Source organism: Microcaecilia unicolor, chromosome 3 (assembly GCF_901765095.1).
Source record: "Microcaecilia unicolor chromosome 3, aMicUni1.1, whole genome shotgun sequence".
NCBI lineage: Eukaryota > Metazoa > Chordata > Amphibia > Gymnophiona > Siphonopidae > Microcaecilia > Microcaecilia unicolor.
The window spans coordinates 252,801,039-252,824,485 of NC_044033.1; the positions used below are offsets into that span (position 1 = coordinate 252,801,039).

General features: G+C 52.5%; 1 protein-coding gene across 1 annotated transcript; it reads right to left on the reverse strand.

Moving 5' to 3' along the window:
- Positions 1-272: 272 nt before the first annotated feature.
- Positions 273-23,319, reverse strand: FGF21 (fibroblast growth factor 21). Its single transcript, XM_030197839.1, has 3 exons — positions 22,844-23,319; positions 20,646-20,749; positions 273-762 (listed from the first exon to the last, which is right to left on the reverse strand). Exons 1-3 carry the CDS (start codon positions 23,091-23,093, stop codon positions 451-453), a joined length of 666 nt encoding a protein of 221 aa, XP_030053699.1. The 5' UTR covers positions 23,094-23,319; the 3' UTR covers positions 273-450.
- Positions 23,320-23,447: the final 128 nt, after the last annotated feature.

Here is a 23,447-nt window from a genome sequence, read left to right on the forward strand (position 1 = left end):
GACGCATCCTGCTTGTCCTAGGAGAATTCAAGATAGACCTGGGGGGGGGGGAGGGGGTAAAATATAGAAAGTCTGTAGCACCTCTGCATCCCCCCCATTCCCTGAGGGGGTAGAAAAATGGCACACGACACCCCAATGTCATGTCCTGATCTCGTCATGTCCCTGTGGTTCCTCATCCTTTTTCCTGTCCCATAAATTATTAATAAAAGACCCCACCTCCTGATTGGGGGGGGGGGGGGGTCACACAGATGCTGCCTCCTCCTCCCCAGGGAGATGAGAGCCAGCATTTACTACTCCCCCCTCCCCACCCTCTGGGGGCAGATCCTGCAGCAGCTTGTGCTCAGGCTCCCTGTGCCACGCTGACAGCGCAGCATGAAATTTTGGTGAGTATGGCGGCAAATTTCTCATCGGAGTCCTCAGTGGCTTCTTTGGAAGGTCAGGTGGTAGATCTCAGCTCACCAGGCTGGGACTGAAAATGTCTGTTTGTTGCACCATGTTGAAGGGATCTTCTGAGCCCTCACCCAGGTCGCTGTCCCCCAGGCCTTCGAAGGGGTCGAGAGTCAGATAGACAGCCTCCACAGGTACCTTGTTCACCAGCGGCAGGAAGTGGCAGAGTGGTGGCAGGGCTCTGCCTGTCCCGATTCCCCCAGTTCGGACATCGCTGAGGGTCAGCGGCATGCGATGCTTCTCCGAGAAGTACAAGTTGTAGCCGTCGGACAGGGGGACCTCCCGAAAATGGCAGTCGGTCTCGCTGTACACCTCCTGAGGAGAGGGAAGAGAAGAGACATGGAGATTCAGAGGAGGGGGTAAAGCATGAACGTACAAATATCAGCTTATTTTTCCCTAGGGGAGGGGCTGTTGTTTCAAACGAATGTCATCTAACCATAAGACACCCAGTATGCAGATACGGGACTGGATTTGATATAAAGCGTTGCGAGTAGTGCGTGGGGCCAATTCATGTGCGCCACTCAATTGAGTAGCGAGCCAAACAGTGATGATAATTGGCCGATAACACAATTATCATCAAGAATTGGAATTTATGCACGCTTCTTTGGCGTATTCTAAGAAGAGGTGTGTGTAAATTCCAGGGGGGTGTGGCCATGGGAGGACTGCAGGCATGTCAGGGACATCTATCAAATGTATGCGCGTTCTAGAATTCGGGAGAACGTGCGTACATTTAGGCGCGGTATTTGCACCAGGTTTTCAGTGGCATAACTGGCTGCTCGTTCCCCCGGCCTATATGCTATTCTATAAAGTGCATCTTACTGTAGGTGCGGTTTATAGAACAGTGCTACGTATGTTATTCCGACACGCCTACAATTCAGACATCATTTACTGAATCCGGCCCATAGTGCCCACCCTCCTTAAAGTCTTGCACTGGTTGCCTTAATGCGCAGTTTTTCCTGATAGAATGCACAAGTGTGTGCATATGAGATTGTTCGTATGTGCATGAGGGTTCACGCATTCGCGTCTATCGGGAAAGAGTGCACAAGGGGGGTAAATGCTCAAAAGGTGGCTGAAATGTAGGCGTTGGGATGTTGCCTGTTAAGCGAATTCTACAACGGCCATCACAGAATATTAGCGAAAGTCCATATTTACATACCTAACTTTGAGCGTCAGCGCTTATGCCACCTCAAGGCACATGGAGGAACGAGGAGGCTCGAGAGGGAGGGAGTGGGTAGAGAAAGGAAGGAGTCTTTTCCCCTGGGGGATTGGAGAAAAAGAAAAGACTACAATTCCCAGCAGCCCCTGAGTAGGTCCCATGGTAGAAACAGGGACTTCAATCCCCAACAGTCCCCAGAGGAGGTCAGGAGACGGGCAAGAGAAGGGAGTTGGAAAAACCTGTCCCAGAGAGCCAGGATGAGGGAAGGAGTTCTGAACTTGCCCAATCAAGCAAATGGAGAGCAGCTGAGCAATGGGTGTGGGGAGGAACCTATGGACTGGCAAGGGGAAGAAAAGGAGGAAGAACTAGAGCAGGGGGAGCCAATGGAGATTGCTGCTCTGACTAAACTGGAAGGAAAGGAGGTGAAACAGCAGAGGGCTGCTCGGGAGGAGAGCCTGGTAGAAGAAGGGAAAAGGTGGCTATCCCACAGGGGAGCTGAGAGAACTGGTTTACCACAGAAGGGTCATGCGGGTGGTGGTCAGGGTATATTGCTGGCCTGGTTGGAGAGGGACCCTTGCCACTCTCCCTAGGTTGATTTCTTTTGAAAGGGAGAGAGGAGGAGTGGTGGTTTTGGGCATAACTGCTATACATGAACTGCTGGGAGTTTGAACCCTTTCTGAACTGCTGTGTTTGGGGAATTGTTTTGCCTAACTGCTGACAGAAGCTGCTGGGGAGGGTTTGAACTAGAGAGTTGCACGGGGACAGAAATCCTACCCATCCCCGCCCGTCCCTGCTGGAATCTTACCCGTCCCCACCCATCCCCGCTGGAATCTTACCCGTACCCACCCATCCCCGCAAAAATTTAAACCATCCCAACCCGTCCCCACCCGTCCCCGCAAGAATTTAACCCATCCCCACCCATCCCCGTAAGAATTTAATAGTACATAAAAGAAAGTTTGTCAGCTCCCTTTCTGGATTTGAGCCACAGCACTGTAGGCAAGGACGGACCGGAAGTTGGAACTTGGAACACTCTGGTGCGCACATGTAAGATTTGTCTCTGATTCACTGGGATTGTGTGCTGAGAGGCCGCCACATGCACGCACCAGTAGGTCAGGTGACATCTGATTCTCGTGCCTGTGTCAGAGCTGAGGTCTGCACCAGCCTGGGAGCAAAGAGGATTAATAGTAACAAAGTAAGTGACAGCAAATAGACCTGAACGGTCCATTCACTCTGCCCAATAGTCACACTCATGATCAATTCATCATTAAATCAACGGTGTGATATTATATACTTGATTATGGTCTTTCTTTCGTGTTTCTGGAACAAAGACCACAGGAGTCTATCTGGCCCCATCCTTATGTTCTAACTGCTGGAGTTGCCATCGAAGCCCACTCCAGCCTATTCATGTTCTCATTTGTGGGACACAGACCGTAAAAGTCTGTCCAGCACTGTCCTCATGTTCCAGCCACTGAAGTTGCTGTCTAAGCCCTTTCCAGCCCATCCTACACCAGATTGCCATGTATGAGACACAGAACATACAAGTCTGCCAGGTATCAGCTCTAGTTCATCACAGCCAGAGTCGCCATCTAAGCGTCACTTGACACATCCACACACATGCAGCCATTTAAGGTTAGCTTTTATATAACTTCCATTCTCCGAGGACAAGCAGGCTGCTTGTTCTCACTGATGGGTGACGTCCACGGCAGCCCCTCCAATCGGAAACTTCACTAGCAAAGTCCTTTGCTAGCCCTCGCGCGCCCGCGCGCACCGCGCATGCGCGGCCGTCTTCCCGCCCGAAACCGGCTCGAGCCGGCCAGTCTTCTTTTGTCCGCACTCGGTACGGTCGTATTTCGCCGTGTCGGGCCCCGGAAAGTTGACCTCGCGCGTCCAAATTGTTTTTTGAGCGTGTTTTTTTTCTTCGGAAAGCTTTTCTAAAGTCGGGAAGTGCTCCGGAAACCCTCCACCGGGTTTCGTGTCAATCCTCCCCGTACTTCCAGCTTTTTGCCCCGGTAAGTTTTCTTTCGTCGTCGGGGTAGGCCTCTTTTCGGCCTCGGTCGAGATTTTTCTCCCTCTAAATTTTGTGCTTCAATTTTCGCCATTTCGGCTTTTGATTTCGCCGGCGTGATTTTTCCGCCCATGACATCGAAGCCTTCCAGCAGCTTCAAGAAGTGCACCCAGTGCGCCCGGGTTATCTCGCTCACTGATCGACACTCGTCGTGTCTTCAGTGTCTGGGGGCCGAGCACCGCCCTCAGAACTGCAGTCTGTGTTCCCTGCTTCAAAGGCGGACTCAGGTAGCGAGACTAGCTCAGTGGAACGTGTTGTTCTCGGGCTCTTCGTCGGCATCGGCACCGGGATCTTCGAGTGCATCGACGTCGTCAGCGTCCAGACCATCTTCCTCGGCCGCCCCGGCATCGAGTGCATCGAGGCATCGGGCCTCTGCATCGGCGCCGAGACATCGGATAGCTGCATCGACGTCGGTGGTACCAGGACCTCGTCTGCTGATGTCGTCGGACGGTGGTGCATCGGGTGGAGTGCAGGTGAGGGCTGTCCATTCCCCTGCTGGTGGCGGTGAGCCCTCGGGTGGGTCTCCTCCTACCCTGAGGGCTCCTGCGGTACAGCCCCCCCGAGATCGACCCTCTTCGGTCTCGGCCCCGAGGAAGCGACGGGTGGATTCGACGTCCTCCTCGTCGGTGCCGGGGAGCTCCGGTGACATGCTTCGGAAGAAATCGAAGAAGCATCGACACCGGTCCCCTCCCCGCGTCGGCACCGAGAGCTCTGGGTCGCCGAGGGAGTCGGCACCCAGCAGGCATCGGCACCGAGAGGACCCGCTCACCCTCTGTTCAGGAGGTGTCGATGCGCTCCGCCTCTGGACAGCCCGGAACAGCCTCCACGCCCGGAACAGGTACTGACGTCGACGCCTGCATCGACCTCCATGCCTTTCTCTGCAGCCGCTCTGAATGAGAGCCTCCGGGCCGTTCTCCCAGAGATTCTGGGGGAGCTGTTGCGCCCTACCCCTCCGGTACCGGCGGTGCTTGCGCCTCCGGTACCGTCGAGCGTGGCCGCCGGCTGGCCCATCGCCCGGGGTGAGGTCCCCGACGTCGGTACCGCGTGCGGTGCCGACTGCGGCCACCTCCCAGGATGGCTCCCCGACTACGTCGGCGGAGGGAGCTTCGCCGATGCGGGCGAGGGAGTCTACCTCTCGACGCCCCCATCGTGGACGTGGCTCCACGGAGTCGAGCCGGGCCCGGTTGCAGACGCAGGTCCGTGAACTTGTGTCTGACACCGAGGGTGAGGCCTCGTGGGAAGAAGAAGAAGATCCCAGATATTTCTCTGACGAGGAGTCTGAGGGTCTTCCTTCTGATCCCACTCCCTCTCCTGAGAGACAGCTTTCTCCTCCCGAGAGTCTGTCTTTTGCTTCCTTTGTCCGGGAGATGTCTACGGCCATCCCCTTCCCGGTGGTTGTGGAGGACGAGCCCAGGGCTGAAATGTTTGAGCTCCTGGACTATCCTTCTCCACCTAAGGAAGTGTCCACTGTTCCCTTGCATCATGTCCTAAAAAAGACATTGCTTGCGAACTGGACGAAACCTCTAACTAATCCCCACATCCCCAAGAAGATCGAGTCCCAGTACCGGATCCATGGGGACCCAGAGCTGATGCGCACCCAGTTGCCTCACGACTCTGGAGTTGTGGATCTGGCCCTAAAGAAGGCTAAGAGTTCTAGAGAGCATGCTTCGGCGCCCCCGGGCAAAGACTCTAGAACCTTAGACTCCTTTGGGAGGAAGGCCTACCATTCCTCTATGCTCGTGGCCAAAATTCAGTCTTACCAGCTCTACACGAGCATACACATGCGGAATAATGTGCGGCAGTTGGCGGGCTTGGTTGATGCTCTTCCCCCTGAGCAAGCCAAACCTTTTCAGGAGGTGGTCAGGCAGCTGAAGGCGTGCAGAAAATTCCTGGCCAGAGGAGTTTATGACACTTTTGATGTTGCGTCCAGGGCCGCTGCTCAAGGTGTGGTGATGCGCAGGCTCTCATGGCTGCGTGCCGCCGACCTGGAGAATAGACTCCAGCAGCGATTGCGGACTCGCCTTGCCGGGCGGACAACATTTTTGGCGAAAAAGTCGAACAGGTGGTAGAGTCTCTCCACCAGCGGGACACCGCATTCGACAATTCGCCCGCCGGCAGCCTTCAGCTTCTACCTCTACAGGTAGACGATTTTTTCGGGGGAAGGAAGACTGTTCCCTATACTTCTGGCAAGCGTAGGTACAATCCTCCTTCCCGACAGCCTGCGGCCCAGGCTAAGCCCCAGCGCGCTCGCTCTCGTCAGCAGCGTGCGACTCAGCAAGGCCCCGCGGCTACCCAGCAAAAGCAAGGGGCGAGCTTTTGACTGGCTCCAGCAGAGCATAGCCGACATCCAAGTGTCAGTGCCGGGCGACCCTGCCAGTCGGAGGGAGGTTGAAAGCTTTTCACCAAAGGTGGCCTCTCATAACCTCCGACCAGTGGGTTCTCCAAATAGTCCGGCAAGGATACACCCTCAATTTGGCCTCAAAACCTCCAAATTGTCCACCGGGAGCTCAGTCTTACAGCTTCCAGCACAAGCAGGTACTTGCAGAGGAACTCTCCGCCCTTCTCAGCGCCAATGCGGTCGAGCCCGTGCCATCCGGGCAAGAAGGGCTGGGATTCTATTCCAGGTACTTCCTTGTGGAAAAGAAAACAGGGGGGATGCGTCCCATCCTAGACCTAAGGGCCCTGAACAAATATCTCGTAAAAGAAAAGTTCAGGATGCTTTCCCTGGACACCCTTCTCCCCATGATTCAGCAAAACGATTGGCTATGCTCTCTGGACTTGAAGGATGCCTATACACATATCCCGATACTGCCAGCTCACAGACAGTATCTGCGATTTCAGCTGGGCACACGCCACTTCCAGTACTGTGTGCTACCCTTTGGGCTCGCCTCTGCGCCCAGGGTGTTCACAAAGTGCCTAGCTGTGGTAGCAGCGGCGCTTCGCAGGCTGGGGGTGCACGTGTTCCCATATCTCGACGATTGGCTGGTGAAGAACACATCCGAGGCAGGAGCCCTGCAGTCCATGCGATGACTATTCGCCTCCTGGAGCTACTGGGGTTTGTGATAAATTACCCAAAGTCCATCTTCTCCCAGTGCAGAAACTCGAATTCATCGGAGCCCTGCTGGATTCTCGGACGGCTCGCGCCTATCTCCCAGAGACGAGAGCCAACAACTTGTTGTCCCTCGCCTCGCGGGTGCGAGCGTCCCAGCAGATCACAGCTCGGCAGATGTTGAGATTGCTGGACCACATGGCCTCCACAGTTCATGTGACTCCCATGGCCCGCCTTCACATGAGATCTGCTCAATGGACCCTAGCCTCCCAGTGGTATCAGGCCGCTGGGGGTCTAGAGGACGTGATCCACCTGTCCACGAGTTTTCTCGAATCCCTGTTTTGGTGGACGATTTGCTCCAATTTGACTCTGGGACGTCCCTTCCAAATTCCTCAGCCACAAAAAGTGCTGACCACGGATGCGTCTCTCCTGGGATGGGGAGCTCATGTCGATGGGCTTCACACCCAAGGAAGTTGGTCCCTCCGAGAACGCGATCTACAGATCAATCTTCTGGAGTTGCGAGCGATCTGGAACGCTCTGAAGGCTTTCAGAGATCGGCTGTCCCACCAAATTATCCAAATTCAGACAGACAATCAGGTTGCCATGTACTATGTCAACAAGCAGGGGGGCACCGGATCTCGCCCCCTGTGTCAGGAAGCCGTCAGCATGTGGCTCTGGGCTCGCCGTCAGGGCATGGTGCTCCAAGCCACATATCTGGCAGGCGTAAACAACAGTCTGGCCGACAGGTTGAGCAGGATTATGCAACCTCACGAGTGGTCGCTCAATTCCCGTGTGGTGCGACGGATCTTTCAGGCGTGGGGCACCCCCCTGGTGGATCTCCTTCGCATCTCAAGTGAACCACAAGGTCCCTCAGTTCTGTTCCAGGCTTCAGGCCCACGGCAGACTGGCGTCGGATGCCTTCCTCCTGGATTGGGGGGAAGGTCTGCTGTATGCTTATCCTCCCATACCTCTGGTGGGGAAGACTTTGTTGAAACTCAAGCAAGACCGAGGCACCATGATTCTGATTGCTCCCTTTTGGCCGCGTCAGATCTGGTTCCCTCTTCTTCTGGAGTTATCCTCCGAAGAACCGTGGAGATTGGAGTGTTTTCCGACCCTCATCACGCAGGACGACGGGGCTCTTCTGCATCCCAACCTCCAGTCCCTGGCTCTCACGGCCTGGATGTTGAGGGCGTAGACTTTGCCTCTTTGGGTCTGCCAGAGGGTGTCTCCCGCATCTTGCTTGCTTCCAGGAAAGACTACCACTAAGAGAAGTTACTTCTTTCATTGGAGGAGGTTTGCCGTCTGGTGGTGACAGCAAGGCCCTAGACCCTCGCTCTTGTCCTACACAGACCCTGCTTGAATACCTTCTGCACTTGTCTGAGTCTGGTCTGAAGACCAACTCCGTAAGGGTTCACCTTAGTGCAATCAGTGCATACCATTACCAAGTGGAAGGTAAGCCGATCTCAGGACAGCCTTTAGTTGTTCGCTTCATGAGAGGTTTGCTTTTGTCAAAGCCCCCTGTCAAGCCTCCTACAGTGTCATGGGATCTCAATGTCGTTCTCACCCAGCTGATGAAACCTCCTTTTGAGCCACTGAATTCCTGCCATCTGAAGTACTTGACCTGGAAGGTCATTTCTTGGTGGCAGTTACTTCAGCTCGTAGAGTCAGTGAGCTTCAGGCCCTGGTAGCCCAGGCCCCTTACACCAAATTTCATCACAACAGAGTAGTCCTCCGCACTCACCCTAAGTTTCTGCCAAAGGTCGTGTCGGAGTTCCATCTGAACCAGTCAATTGTCTTGCCAACATTCTTTCCCCGTCCTCATTCCTGCCCTGCTGAACGTCAGCTGCACACATTGGACTGCAAGAGAGCATTGGCCTTCTACCTGGAGCGGACACAGCCCACCAGACAGTCCGCCCAATTGTTTGTTTCTTTTGACCCAATAGGAGGGGAGTGGCTGTAGGGAAACGCACCATATCCAATTGGCTAGCAGATTGCATTTCCTTCACTTACGCCCAGGCGGGGCTGGCTCTTGAGGGTCATGTCACGGCTCATAATGTTAGAGCCATGGCTGCGCCGGTAGCCCACTTGAAGTCAGCCTCCATGAAGAAATTTGCAAAGCTGCGACGTGGTCATCTGTCCACACATTCACATCTCATTACTGCCTGCAGCAGGATACCCGACGCGACAGTCGGTTCGGGCAGTCAGTTCTTCAGAACCTGTTTGGGCTTTAGGATCCAACTCCACCCCCGAGGGCCCTGTTTGTTCTGTTCCAGGCTACACTCTCAGTTAGTTGGTAAATTTTTTAGGTCAATCTCAGTTATGTCCTCGCCGTTGCGAGGCCCAATTGACCAATGTTGTTGTTTTGAGTGAGCCTGGGGGCTAGGGATACCCCATCAGTGAGAACAAGCAGCCTGCTTGTCCTCGGAGAAAGCGAATGCTACATACCTGTAGAAGGTATTCTCCGAGGACAGCAGGCTGATTGTTCTCACAAACCCGCCCGCCTCCCCGTTGGAGTGTCTTCCCTTGAAGTGTATTGTCTTGCTACATACTGGACTGGCCGGCTCGAGCCGGTTTCGGGCGGGAAGACGGCCGCGCATGGGCGCGCGAGGGCTAGCAAAGGACTTTGCTAGTGAAGTTTCCGATTGGAGGGGCTGCCGTGGACGTCACCCATCAGTGAGAACAATCAGCCTGCTGTCCTCGGAGAATACCTTCTACAGGTATGTAGCATTCGCTTTTTCTAATTAGAGATCCTCTGTGTTCATCCCACTCCTTTTTGAATTCCGTCATCATTTGTGACTCTACCACCTCCTTAATGGAAGACTTTCCACATTTATGCTGTTAAAGCAAGGAAGAAGAGGAGGAGGAGACAGCACTCAAATAAATTGGTATTCGGTAGATGAGAGGCTGGTGCAGGTGCAGCTTACACTTCCACGGGAAGCCCACAGAACTGGTTCCATCCCCGCGGGAACCCCGCAGGAACTGCCTCCGTCCCCGCGGGAACCCCGCAGAACTGCTTCCATCCCCGTGGGAACCCCGCATGAACTGCCTCCGTCCCCGCGGGAATCCCGCGGGTTTCGCGGGATTCCCGCGGGGACGGAAGCCATGCAGCTCTCTAGTTTGAACCCTTTCTGGAGCTACTGTGTTTGGAGAATTACTTTGCATACCTACTTTACATGAACTACTGGGAGTTTGAGCCCTTTTTGAGCTACTTTGTTTGAAGAATTGCTTTGCATAACTGCTTTATATGAACTGCTGTTTTGTTTTGAATACTATGCTGTTGAACTGCTATGTGTTATGATTCTGCCGGTTTGGCTGAGGGGCAGGGTTGCCAGGTGGAAAATTTTTTTCCAGCCTAAAGGAGCCCAAAATCCAGCCCAAAACCCGCCCAAACTCAAACCCCGCCCTGACACCCCCGCCCCCGCGTCATCACCCCCGCCCCCGCCGTCATCAACCCCGCCCCCGCCGTCATCGGCCCCGCCTCCCCCGTCATCGGCCCCGCCTCCCCGTCACTAACCCCGCCTCCCCCGTCACTAACCCCGCCTCCCACGTCACTAACCCCGCCTCCCACGTCACTAACCCCGCCCAGAAACGTCATTAACCCCGCCCACCGCGGCCGAAAAAAGCCGGCGAAAAAAACCGCAAAAAGCCGGCGAAAAAAACCGCCCCGAAGCCAAAAAGGAGCCCAAAAAACCGCAACCCGCCGCGGGCAAAAATTTCCTGCGGCGGGTCGCGGAAAACCGCCCAATTGGGCGGTAAAACCGCCCACCTGGCAACACTGCTGAGGGGGAGGGGGGACGTCTCTTCTGATTGGCTGCCAGGGTTGTGCTGACGTCAGGGGATAGTACTTTAGCCTGCAGCTGAAGAGTTTTCTCTGCTTTTGCGTTACTTATCTGGTGGTAACAGGAAAGCCTGATAGGTTTCTCTCAGAACGTGCTCTAGGTTCTGACAGGGATCTGTGTTGATTTAGAGTATTCTTTTCCTTCCCTCTGGGTTAGCTGCTGCTGTGTGTGGGTGTGTGCGTAGCTCTGTAATCAGGGTCAGCTGCTCGTTGTTTAGTGGGGGCTGGGCATTGCTCAGCCTCCGGGGCTCTGGGCTGAGTGAGAGCGTTCTCCTTTGTTTGTTTGTTTTAAGGATTTCTCTTCCCAGTGTCCTGGCCTGCTGGCTCAGTGAGTTTAACCCTTTGTGTACTGTGTGTATTGTATTCCTGCCTCTGCCAGTGTGTTTGTTTGGATGGGCCCCACTCCCTCTCGGGAGGGGAAGCATTCTCTCTGATTGTTTGTTGATTTATGGCACTCTCTCTCAGCTGGCTCTACAAGCTTAACCCTTTATGTTCTGTGTGCCTCTGTCTACAGTGGGTTTGAGGCAAAGGCTTTCTGCCTTCCTTTGTGTTTGGTTCCTCTGGCTTCTGCCTGGGGCTCCTACCCTGGTGGGAGGGGGGTTGCTGTGTTAGTTCCCCTGTCCTGCGCTAGTCCCCTGCGTGGGCGTGGCCCGCTCTGGTCCTTTGTTTCCCCCTCTGCCCTATTGCTGGTGTTCAGCGCGTGTCTGGCATCTTGGGGCCCTCTGGGTTCTTTCACCCCCTCCCTGTGTGTGATTGGGTTCCAGTTCAGCCGTGAGGCTCGCACGAGTGGCTCTGTTCTGCGTGGGTTCCGGTTCGGCCGCGAGGCCCGCCTGTATGCCTATTTCCCTTCTTCCTGAGGGACTGGGGGGAGGGTAGCTTAGGGGGTATTGTGTAGCTGGGGTGTGCGGTGGTGGGTCGGTCTCCCCTTGGCCTGGGTCGGCGCCCTGCTGGCCTCGGCCAGGGCCCAAGGGCTCACGACCAACCCAACGGATTACAGAACGCAAAAGCCATGAGCTCGACCGATCCATCCCCCATGCAGCTGCTCCAGCAATTGCATGCTCAGCTACAACAGGTATCGGGAGTCGTGAACGCACTGTCTCAAACGGGGTAGACTCGCTGACTGTCACGGGGGCTGCGGAGGTCCCGCCAGCAGCTACTCCGCCTAGTTCCCACGCATGTGGCCGAGGGATTCGGGTGGCTACGCCCCCGAGGTACGAGGGCGACAGTAAGACCTGCCGGGGGTTCCTCAATCAATGCCAAATTGTCTTCGAGTTGCAGGCCCGGGATTTTCCTTCGGATCGGGCGAAGGTGCTTATATTATCTCTCTACTGGCAGGCCCCGCTCTGGCCTGGGCCTCGCCCTTATGGGAGAAGAAGGATCCCCTCCTGGATAATTTGGCAGAGTTTTTGAAACAATTTCGGCTCATCTTTGAGGAACCCGGGAAGCCCTCCTCGGCGGCGACTCAGCTGTTGAACCTACATCAGGGGCGACTCTCTCTGGGTGAGTACGCCATCCAGTTTCGGACTTTGGCCGCAGAGCTAGGTTGGGATAACCCAAGCCTGACTGCGGTATTTTGGCATGGTGTCTCGGCCAACATTAAGGACGAACTCACAGGCCGGGAGCTGCCCTCAGATCTGAATGACCTCATCCGTCTCTGTACCCAGGTGGACATCCGGTTCAGGGAGCGGGCCTGTGAACGTCGCGCTGGTCAGCAGGTTGCAGGGGCTAACTCGAGGAGCTCGCACAAGAGCCCTGTTTCCCCGTCGCTGGGTGTGCCCGATGGGTCTGAACCTATGCAGGTTGACCGGGCGGCCCAGGAGAGACAGCGGAGACGCTCTAAGGGGCTGTGCCTGCATTGTGGAGTGAAAGGGCACTTTGTCCGTGAGTGCCCGAAGAGAAAGAAGTCGGGAAACCAGCAGCCCTGATACCGGCTAGGGAGACCGGGTCAGGGCCAAAGTCCTTCTCCCCTTGGATGCAGGTTTTGGTGCCAGTTCTACTGGCGATTAAGGATACCCCTTGTTTTGAGGCGCTAGTTGACTCGGGGGCGGGAGGCAACTTTATCAGCGCGGACCTGGTGCGGGTTCATCAAATTCCTACGATGGAGTTACCTCAGCCCATCACCGTCTCAGCGGCTTGGGGACTGGTTCGGGGAGTTCTCCGCTCCAGAACCGTGCCTATGACCATACGGGTAGGAGTCTTACACAAAGAAGTTATCTCCTTCTACGTCCTTCCGTCGGCCACTGAGGCCATAATCCTGGGATTACCCTGGCTTCGCCTGCATAACCCTTGCATTGATTGGGCCCGGGGTGAATTGATGGCGTGGGCCCGGGTCTGCCAGAAGGTCTGTTTGGATAAGGTCTCGCCAGCCCCAGTGATGCTTCCTTTGGATCGAGCCAATGTTATGTTACCGGGCCCTACAGATCCCTTTGGAGATGTTTTTTCCAAACAGCAAGCAGAGATTCTGCCTCCGCATCGCTCCTATGACTGTGCCATAGAGCTACTACCTGGCACTGAACCTCCCCGTGGCCGCGTATACCCCCTATCCCGGCCAGAGACGGAAGCCATGTCCCAGTATATTCGAGAGAACCTAGCTCGAGGCTTCATCCGGCCCTCTAAATCACCCGCGGGGGCTGGATTCTTCTTCGTGGAGAAGAAGGATGGGGGGTTGCGCCCCTGTATTGACTACAGGGGACTCAATGCCATCACGCGGAAGGACAAATACCCCCTTCCCTTGATTTCTGAGATGTTTGACCGCCTCCAGGGGGCCCAGATCTTCTCCAAGCTCGATCTCAGGGGGGCCTACAACCTTGTGCGGATCAAGGAGGGGGATGAGTGGAAGACGGCGTTTAAACACCCGTGACGGGCATTACGAATATCTGGTATGCCCTTTGGACTTGCTAATGCTCCAGCCGTCTTCCAAGCCTTCATGAATGACATCTTCAGGGATCTCCTGTATAAGTTTGTGATGGTCTACTTGGACGATATTTTGATTTTTTCAAGGGCTGAGGAAGAGCACCAGGAGCACCTGAAGACCGTATTGCAGCGGTTGAGGGAGAACCACCTCTATGTGAATTGGAAAAATGTGAATTCCATCGCTCCGAACTGCTCTTCCTGGGGTACATCATTTCTAACCACGGGCTGCGTATGGACCCCAGTAAGCTGACAGCCATCCTGCACTGGCAGCAACCTACGGGGCGTAAGGCTCTACAGCGCTTCTTAGGTTTTGCCAACTACTATAGGCAGTTTATTTGGAATTACTCGTCCCTGACTGCCCCTCTTACTGCCTTGACTAAGAAGAACGCTGACGCTCGCAACTGGTCGCCTGAGGCGTGTCAGGCCTTTGAGAATCTGAAACAGGCATTTGTTGGAGCTCCAGTGTTGCGCCATCCCAACCCAACAAATAAATTTTTCGTGGAAGTGGATGCATCATCGGTTGGCGTAGGAGCAGTGCTGTCCCAGGCCCACCCCAGTGGGAAACTTCTCCCATGTGCATTCTTCTCTAAAAAGTATACCCCTGCCGAGAAGAATTATGCCATCGGGGATCAGGAGCTATTAGCCATTAAATTGGCCCTGGAAGAATGGCGTCATCTGCTGGAAGGGGCGCAGGAGCCCTTCACGGTGTTCACGGACCATAAAAACCTGACTTATTTACGAGAAGCGAGAAGGCTGAATCCTCGCCAGGCCCGGTGGGCACTATTCTTCTCCCGCTTTGATTTCATTCTGACCTATCGTCCAGCGGAGAAGAACATCAAGGCAGATGCCCTCTCCAGGTCCATGGAGGCTGACCTGGAGGAAGAACCCCTGCAGTATGTAATTAAACCTGATGTCATTGTGCCCGCGATGACGCTAGCAGTACCTGCAGGTATGACCTTTGTGCCACCCGGCTGAGAGAAAAGACACTCCAATGGGGGCATGCCTCTCGAATGGCAGGACATCCTGGGATCCTGGGAACCAAGCGGTTCATCTCCCAGCAGTATTGGTGGCCTTCACTTGATCGGGATGTGCAGGAGTTTGTGGCTGCGTGTCCTGAGTGCGCCCAGCATAAGGCTGACCGTCGGAGACCCCAGGGGTTGCTGATGCCTTTACCGGTACCTGAGAGACCGTGGACCCACATTGCCATGGACTTTGTTACGGATCTGCCTAACTCTGAAGGCCACACAGTTGTCTTGGTAGTGGTGGACTGGTTTTCTAAAATGGCCCACTTCATACCCATGCCTACCCTTCCTTCGGCGGTGAAGCTGGCACAGTATTTCATCAGCTCTATTTTTCGTCTCCATGGTCTGCCAGAATCTATTACCTCTGATCGAGGAGTACAGTTTGTCTCAAAGTTCTGGAGAGCCCTGAATCGGGCCCTTGAAGTAAAGCTGAACTTTTCGTCGGGATATCACCCACAATCCAATGGCCAAACAGAACGAGTGAACCAATGCTTGAAGCAGTTCCTACGGATGTATGTCAATGAGCACCACAACAACTGGAGTCAGCTGCTGCCTTGGGCAGAATTCGCTCATAACAACCGAGTGAGCTCGGCCACGGCGCGTCGCCCTTTACATCGTATATGGACGACACCCGCGGATACCAGCCCCCTTGAAAACCAACTTGGATGTCCCGGCAGCGGTTGATGCGGTGACCTCGCTCCAAGCAATTTGGTCATCAGTTCAGAAAGCGCTGCGAGTGACCTCCACTCGTATGAAACGCCAAGCGGATCGGTCTCGCAGAGTGGAACCGCACTTCCAGCCTGGCGACTTGGTGTGGTTGTCCACGCGTAATCTTCGTCTGAAGATTCCCTCCTCCCGCTTTGCACCTCGATTTTTGGGCCCGTATCCCATTGTGAGGCAAGTGAATCGGGTCTGTTATCAGCTAAAGTTACCACCTACATTACGGGTACATAACACCTTTCATGTGTCCTTGCTGAAGCCTGTGATTCTGAGAAAAGGGGCTTTGCCCGCGTTGCCTGCTAGTCCAGCCATCTCAGCCTCCCAGGGGGGAATACGAAGTCCGGGATGTCTTGGATGCAAGGCGCTTCCGGGGACATCTCCAGTATCTCATTGCGTGGATGGGATATGGACCGGCAGACAATTCCTGGGAGGACGCTACTCATGTCCACGCGCCAATCCTAGTCAGACGGTTCCATCGCCTTTTCCCTCACAAACCTAAACCTCGTGGACGGGGTAGGGGGGGCCCTTGAAGGGGGGGTGATGTTATGATTCTGCCGGTTTGGCTGAGGGGGAGGGGGGACGTCTCTTCTGATTGGCTGCCAGGGGTTGTGCTGACGTCAGGGGATAGTACTTTAGCCTGCAGCTGAAGAGTTTCTCTGCTTTTGCGTTACTTATCTGGTGGTAACAGGAAAGCCTGATAGGTTTCTCTCAGAACGTGCTCTAGGTTCTGACAGGGATCTGTGTTGATTTAGAGTATTCTTTTCCTTCCCTCTGGGTTAGCTGCTGCTGTGTGTGTGTGTGTGTGTGTGTGCGTAGCTCTGTAATCAGGGTCAGCTGCTCGTTTGTTTAGTGGGGGCTGGGCATTGCTCAGCCTCCGGGGCTCTGGGCTGAGTGAGAGCGTTCTCCTTTGTTTGTTTGTTTTAAGGATTTCTCTTCCCAGTGTCCTGGCCTGCTGGCTCAGTGAGTTTAACCCTTTGTGTACTGTGTGTATTGTATTCCTGCCTCTGCCAGTGTGTTTGTTTGGATGGGCCCCACTCCCTCTCGGGAGGGGAAGCATTCTCTCTGATTGTTTGTTGATTTATGGCACTCTCTCTCAGCTGGCTCTACAAGCTTAACCCTTTATGTTCTGTGTGCCTCTGTCTACAGTGGGTTTGAGGCAAAGGCTTTCTGCCTTCCTTTGTGTTTGGTTCCTCTGGCTTCTGCCTGGGGCTCCTACCCTGGTGGGGAGGGGGTTGCTGTGTTAGTTCCCCTGTCCTGCGCTAGTCCCCTGCGTGGGCGTGGCCCGCTCTGGTCCTTTGTTTCCCCCTCTGCCCTATTGCTGGTGTTCAGCGCGTGTCTGGCATCTTGGGGCCCTCTGGGTTCTTTCACCCCTCCCTGTGTGTGATTGGGTTCCAGTTCAGCCGTGAGGCTCGCACGAGTGGCTCTGTCTGCGTGGGTTCCGGTTCGGCCGCGAGGCCCGCCTGTATGCCTATTTCCCTTCTTCCTGAGGGACTGGGGGGAGGGGTAGCTTAGGGGGTATTGTGTAGCTGGGGTGTGCGGTGGTGGGTCGGTCTCCCCTTGGCCTGGGTCGGCGCCCTGCTGGCCTCGGCCAGGGCCCAAGGGCTCACGACCAACCCAACGGATTACACTATGCTTCTTGAGAAATGCTGTGGTGGGAACTACATTGAGCCTGCAAATAGGTGGGAAAATGTGGGATACAAATGCTACAAATAATAATAATAATAATATCCCACGTTATCCCAAAGGAATCTTGAGTTCAATGTGGCTTACGTTAGATTACTACTACTACTACTACTATTTAGCATTTCTATAGCGCTACAAGGCGTACGCAGCGCTGCACAAACATAGAAGAAAGACAGTCCCTGCTCAAAGAGCTTACAATCTAATAGACAAAAAATAAAGTAAGCAAATCAAATCAATTAATGTGTACGGGAAGGAAGAGAGGAGGGTAGGTGGAGGCGAGTGGTTACAAGTGGTTACGAGTCAAAAGCAATGTTAAAGAGGTGGGCTTTCAGTTTAGATGTAAAGGTGGCCAAGGATGGGGCAAGACGTAGGGGCTCAGGAAGTTTATTCCAGGCGTAGGGTGCAGCGAGACAAGGCGCGAAGTCTGGAGTTGGCAGTAGTGGAGAAGGGAACAGATAAGAAGGATTTATCCATGGAGCGGAGTGCACAGGAAGGGGTGTAGGGAAGGACGAGTGTGGAGAGATACTGGGGAGCAGCAGAGTGAGTACATTTATAGGTTAGTAGAAGAAGTTTGAACAGGATGTGAAAACGGATAGGGAGCCAGTGAAGCGACTTGAGGAGAGGGGTAGTATGAGTAAAGCGACCCTGGCGGAAGACGAGACGGGCAGCAGAATTTTGAACCGATTGGAGAGGGGACAGGTGACTAAGTGGGAGGCCAGCAAGAAGCAGATTGCAGTAGTCTAAATGAGAGGTGACAAGGGTGTGGATGAGGGTTTTGGTAGAGTGCTCGGAAAGAAAGGGGCGGATTTTACGGATGTTGTAAAGAAAGAAACGACAGGTCTTGGCAATCTGCTGGATATGAGCAGAGAAGGAGAGAGAAGAGTCAAAGATGACCCCAAGGTTTCAAGCTGAGGAGACAGGGAGAATGAGAGAGCCATCAACAGAAATAGAAAATGGGGGGAGCGGGGAGGTGGGTTTGGGGGGGAAAATGAGAAGCTCGGTTTTGGTCATATTTAATTTCAGGTGGCGTTGAGACATCCAGACAGCAAAGTCAGACAAGCACGCTGAAACTTTGGTTTGGATGCAAGGTGAGATATCAGGGGTAGAAAGGTAGATAATCAAAATAACTATTGGTGTAATTGATTAGTTATAGGTTGAAGAAACGGAAATGTAAGGATGGTAGTGTTAAGTAAGATGGCTGAGGGGAGATAGGATAGAGGTCTGTAAAATAATGAGTGGAGTGGAACGGGTAGACGTGAATCGCTTGTTTACTCTTTCCAAAAATACTAGGACTAAGGGGCACACAATGAAGCTACAAAGTAGTAAATTTAAAACGAATGGGAGAAAATGTTTCTTCACTCAATGTATAATTAAAGTCGAATTCATTGCCAGAGAATGTGGTAAAAGCAGTTAGCTTAGCGGGGTTTAAAAAAACGTATTGTACTGTTTTGGGATCTTGCCAGGTACTTGTAACCTGGATTGGCCACTGTTGGAAACAGGATGCTGGGCTTGATGGACCTTCGGTCAGTCCCCGTATGGCAATACTTATGTACTTATGTAATATCATTAAAGTAATTAAAAAGTCAGTCAAGGGTTGGATAGATCAGCAATAGTAGGAATTAAACATAGGATTGTTAATCTGTTGTCAAGAGCGTATTAAATATTTATTTATTTAAAAATGTATATTCCGCTACAACTAAGCCAAACATAATCCAAAGTAAAAACAAATAAAATTCAAATCAAAACAAATACACATAAAATATAAAATATTAGCCCCATGATAACTCATACAAAAGCAATCTCAGCAGTTTCAAATTAAACCTTTTATTTTGACACAACAAAATGTTTTAACACATTAGCCTCAAGCCTGCACACAAGATATATTATGACGCAATCTAACGACTCCAGGTAGTGTATTCGAAATCTGAGGACCAACAAGTGAGAAATTGAGTTTCAGGTACAAAGATATCTTACAGAATGTAAATCTCCAGTTACCAATAACATCACATGATCTGACCTCAAGGTCCTAAACGGCCTGTACACAAGAACAGAATTTTCAAATCCCAAGGAACAAAAAGAGAGAGGATTTCAAAGATTTGCGGAATTGTTAGTGTTCGATAGGTTTAGGTAGTAAGTTCCACCATTTCGAGCCCAGATAAGTGAGCTCCGTCGCTAGAATACATTTCTACACAATTTTTCTGCAGTTTGGGAAATGTAAGCGAATCTCTAGCTCCCGGGACTCCATTGTGCAGGGGACGGCCTTTGTAATTTCAAATATGATTTTATGCGGTTCGTAGCATTTTTCAGATCGCACGACCTATGTCTGCTCACTAGCTGTTCAGTCTGTATATTTTTATTATAAGCATGAATTTATTATTAGGAGTTGATTTATGTTATTTATACTTTCGATGATTTTAATACAGTTACATATGTTTGCATTGTAGCTTTACACTTGACGCAACCTTTAGGTGAAACGGGTTCTTGTTTTGATAAACCGCCATGTTCATCAGAGTGCTGGTCTGCGCTTTACTTTGCACCTTTGCTGGGTTGCAGATCACCTGCCTCTTTTTCGTTTGCTTTGCCCATCCCTGTTTAACACTCTCCCCTCCTTCCACCTGCCAAGATGATCATCTTGAGAATGAGCTGCTCGCACTAGGAGGAAGCCTGGACTATATGAACCCCCTGGCCACCATTTGTAAAAGACCGGCTGCCTTGGTCCTGCCTGGGGGCTAAGTCACTCGTCCAACCCTAGCCCTGCCTTTCCTCACCTGTGCCTATGTTGGAATAGACCAGGGACGGGCTGTTGTTTGAAACGAACATGGCTCAAGATCACACGCTTTTTGCATGCATGTTTCTTATAGAATGTGCATGAACCCTCGGATTCTACAAAGGGCGCCGAAATTTGGGCACGATTCACAGATGCATGCGCAACCTGGTTGATGTTAATTGGCACCAATTAAGGGTTACACACACATCTGGCTGCGATATTCTGTAAGCCTTGGCGCCCAAAAGAGGACGTAGCCCCAGCTGTTCTCAAAAGATGCGCGCAGTGTTTAGAGAATTCCGGTGATCCGCGTCCACTTTGCATGCCAGGATTTACACCAGTTCCAGGCTCATCCTGGAGCGCTCTTTTTAGAATGATTTCAGCGCCGTTTACTGAATCCGGCTCTCTCTTTCTAAGACAAATGTGCAAATACTATGATCAATTAATGACATTCAAAACAGAAAGGTTCTGCCTGCCCAGCCCTAGAATCGAGATGCAGCTGCTGGGACAATGTGGTCCGTAGACCCAGCACCACCCTGGGTTTCATTCCAACCACATGTCAGCGGAAGTTAACGGAGAGGGGACCCTTAAAAACCAAGTGGTCAGAGTTGTAGATCTACTCTGATGCCTCTGGAGGGGTGGGATGTCCAGTAAAGCCAGCAGCTGTCTAGCTCAATTCTTGCCACACCTCTAACTCGGGTTTCTACCCATCTCTGTGTCATAGGGAACAGGCTGAATCCCTCGCTACCCATCTATTGCATGCTGGGAATTGTAGTTCTGCATTTCCCCACTAAAACAGGGGTTCTCAAGCCAGTCAGGTTTTCAGGCTATCCATAATCTGAAGAGGCACTAGATAAATTTGAATGCACTACACTTCCCAGCATTCAGTGGGGAGGGAAAACATCTTTTAACTGGATACTTTTCCCCTCTCACAGGGCCCTACTGAAGCTGGCGGGGACGGCAGGTGGCAGCTTTGTGAGGAACTTACTGATCCAAAGAGACGTCCCATGGAGTCCATGCAAAGGTACCGTAGGGTCTTCTTACCCTGTATCACCAGAACGCTGGGCTTCACCGCTTTCATTTCCAGCAAGCCTAAGGGGAGGACAAGAGATTAACATCCGTTAAGGGTCCGTTTATAATGGGCCAACTATTTAGAACGCAACTAATGCAAAGAGGCCGAGAAATACCAACAGAAGTCACTAGTAAAATGAACCCAAAGACATTTACACCTGTATCCCAGTGCAGTGTTGGGGACCCTCTCCTCTCTGAACCAGTTCTGAGCCAGTGTCCCAACTAGGTGTTAGGGGGCTCTCCCCCCTCAGAACCTGTACTGACCCAGTGTCCCAGTATGGTGTTAGGGGACTCTCTCCCTTCAGAACCAGTACTGACCCTGTGTCCCAGCATGGTGTTAGGGGACTCTCTCCTCTCTGAACCAGTTCTGACCCAGTGTCCCAACTAGGTGTTAGGGGACTCTCTCCCCTCAGAGCCAGTTCTGACCCAGTGTCCCATCATGGTGTTAGGGGACCCTCTCCCCTCTGAACCAGTTCTGACCCAGTGTCCCAACTAGGTGTTAGGGGACTCTCTCCCCTCAGAACCAGTTCTGACCCAGTGTCCCATCATGGTGTTAGGGGACTCTCTCCCTTCTGAACCAGTTCTGACCCAGTGTCCCAGTATGGTGTTAGGGGACTCTCTCCCCTCTGAACCAGTTCTGACCCAGTGTCCCAGCATGGTGTTAGGGGACTCTCTCCCCTCTGAACCAGTTCTGGCCCAGTGTCCCAGCATGGTGTTAGGGGACCCTCTCCCCTCTGAACCAGTTCTGACCCAGTGTCCCAACTAGGTGTTAGGGGACTCTCTCCCCTCAAACCAGTTCTGACCCAGTGTCCCAGTATGGTAACATAGTAACATAGTAGATGACGGCAGAAAAAGACCTGCACGGTCCATCCAGTCTGCCCAACAAGATAAACTCATATGTGCTACTTTTTGTGTATACCTTACCTTGATTTGTACTTGTCCCTTTCAGGGCACAGACCGTATAAATCTGCCCAGCACTATCCTTGCCTCCCAACCACCAGCCCTGCATCCCACCACCGGTTCTGGCACAGACCGTATAAGTCTGCCCAGCACGATCCCCGCCTCCCGCCACTGGCTCTGCCTCCCAATCTCGGCTAAGCTCCTTAGGATCCATTCCTTCTGAACAGGATTCCTTTATGTTTATCCCACGCATGTTTGAATTCCGTTACCGTTTTCATTTCCACCACCTCCCGCGGGAGGGCATTCCAAGCATCCACTTTTGGTTTCAGATGGGTATTGGTTTTATTAGGGTTCCCGGGTAGGGGGGGGGGGGGGACTTGTGAATATGTATATAGTGGGCTGATTTGTATTTATGTATTTTTAATGTACGGTTGTCTATTGATTTCCGTCTCTATAAATAAAAGAGTTCTCCAAGCATCCACTACTCTCCCGTGAAAAAATACTTCCTGACATTTTTCTTGAGTCTGCCCCCCTTCAATCTCATTTCATGTCCTCTCATTCTACTGCCTTCGCATCTCCGGAAAAGGTTCGTTTGCGGATTAATACCTTTCAAATATTTGAACTTCTGTATCATATCACCCCTGTTTCTCCTTTCCTCCAGGGTATACATGTTCAGGTCAGCAAGTCTCTCCTCATACGTCTTGTAACGCAAATACCATACCATTCTCTTAGCTTTTCTTTGCACCGCTTCAATTCTTTTTACATTCTTAGCAAGATACGGCCTCCAAAACTGAACACAATACTCTAGGTGGGGCCTCACCAACGATTTATGTTAGGGGGCTCTCTCCCCTCAGAACCAGTTCTGACCCAGTGTCCCAGTATGGTGTTAGGGGACTCTCTCCCCTCAAACCAGTATTGACCCAGTGTCCCAGCATGGTGTTAGGGGACCCTCTTCCCTCTGAACCAGTTCTGACCCAGTGTCCCAGTATGGTGTTAGGGGACTCTCTCCCCTCAAACCAATACTGACCCAGTGTCTCAGCATGGTGTTAGGGGACTCTCTCCCCTCTGAACCAGTACAGACCCAGTGTCCCAGCATTGTGTTAGGGGTCACTCTCCCCTGTGAACCAGTACTGACTGACGAGTGTGATGTTGGGGAAACTTGTTCTGATGAAATACTGACCCTGCTGTGTGGTCCAGGAGGTCCAAACCACTTACTGTAAATGTTCTGCTCCTTGGCTCCTGTGACCTCTCCATTCTCAGTGATCTGCAGGTGTAGCTGAATATTCTCGTCCGCCGTGTACAGGTGCCGTAGCCTCACCAAGTCCGAAAACTGGAAGAGGGGATTGGTGTCATGGATGGGAAAAGCCAGCGCCCTCCTAAGGCAGGTTACTTGCAGGACTGCGAGGATCCAGAGCCAGCCCTCCACCAGGGGTCGGTCAAAGGAGACCCTATGCAAAAACAGCATCCTCCTTGGCAGAGGTAAGCTTAAAGTGCTGAGACCGGATGCTTTTGTGACAGCTGTGTGTGAGAGGAACCCCAGCAAAGTAGGAGTCCCGAAGCAAAGTTTGACCAGCTTCTTAGGAGAACAAAAAGTGCTGAGAATATTTAATTTAAAATAAAATAAAAATCGGTTTCCAAGGAGGAAGATGCCAGATCTTCTCTGCTTTTTCTGTCTTCGGCTTTTTAATCTTTTCCAAGATAAAATACTGACAAAATTTTTCACAGCCTGTCCCCCTCTCTATCCCACTGCCTCTGCCGTGGTTCTCCCTTAGGCACAGTTTTCCTTAGAGGAAGGAGAAACTTTTCACACTGTCTAAAC

Coding starts and splice junctions, on each gene's coding strand:
- FGF21 (XM_030197839.1), bottom strand. CDS start 23,093: ATGCTGTTTTTGCATAGGGTCTCCTTTGACCGACCCCTGGTGGAGGGC. Junction 20,750..22,843: donor CAAGGAGCAGAACATTTACA/GTAAGTGGTTTG, acceptor TCCTCCCCTTAG/GCTTGCTGGAAATGAAAGCG. Junction 763..20,645: donor TGGGACGTCTCTTTGGATCA/GTAAGTTCCTCA, acceptor CCCTCTCCTCAG/GAGGTGTACAGCGAGACCGA.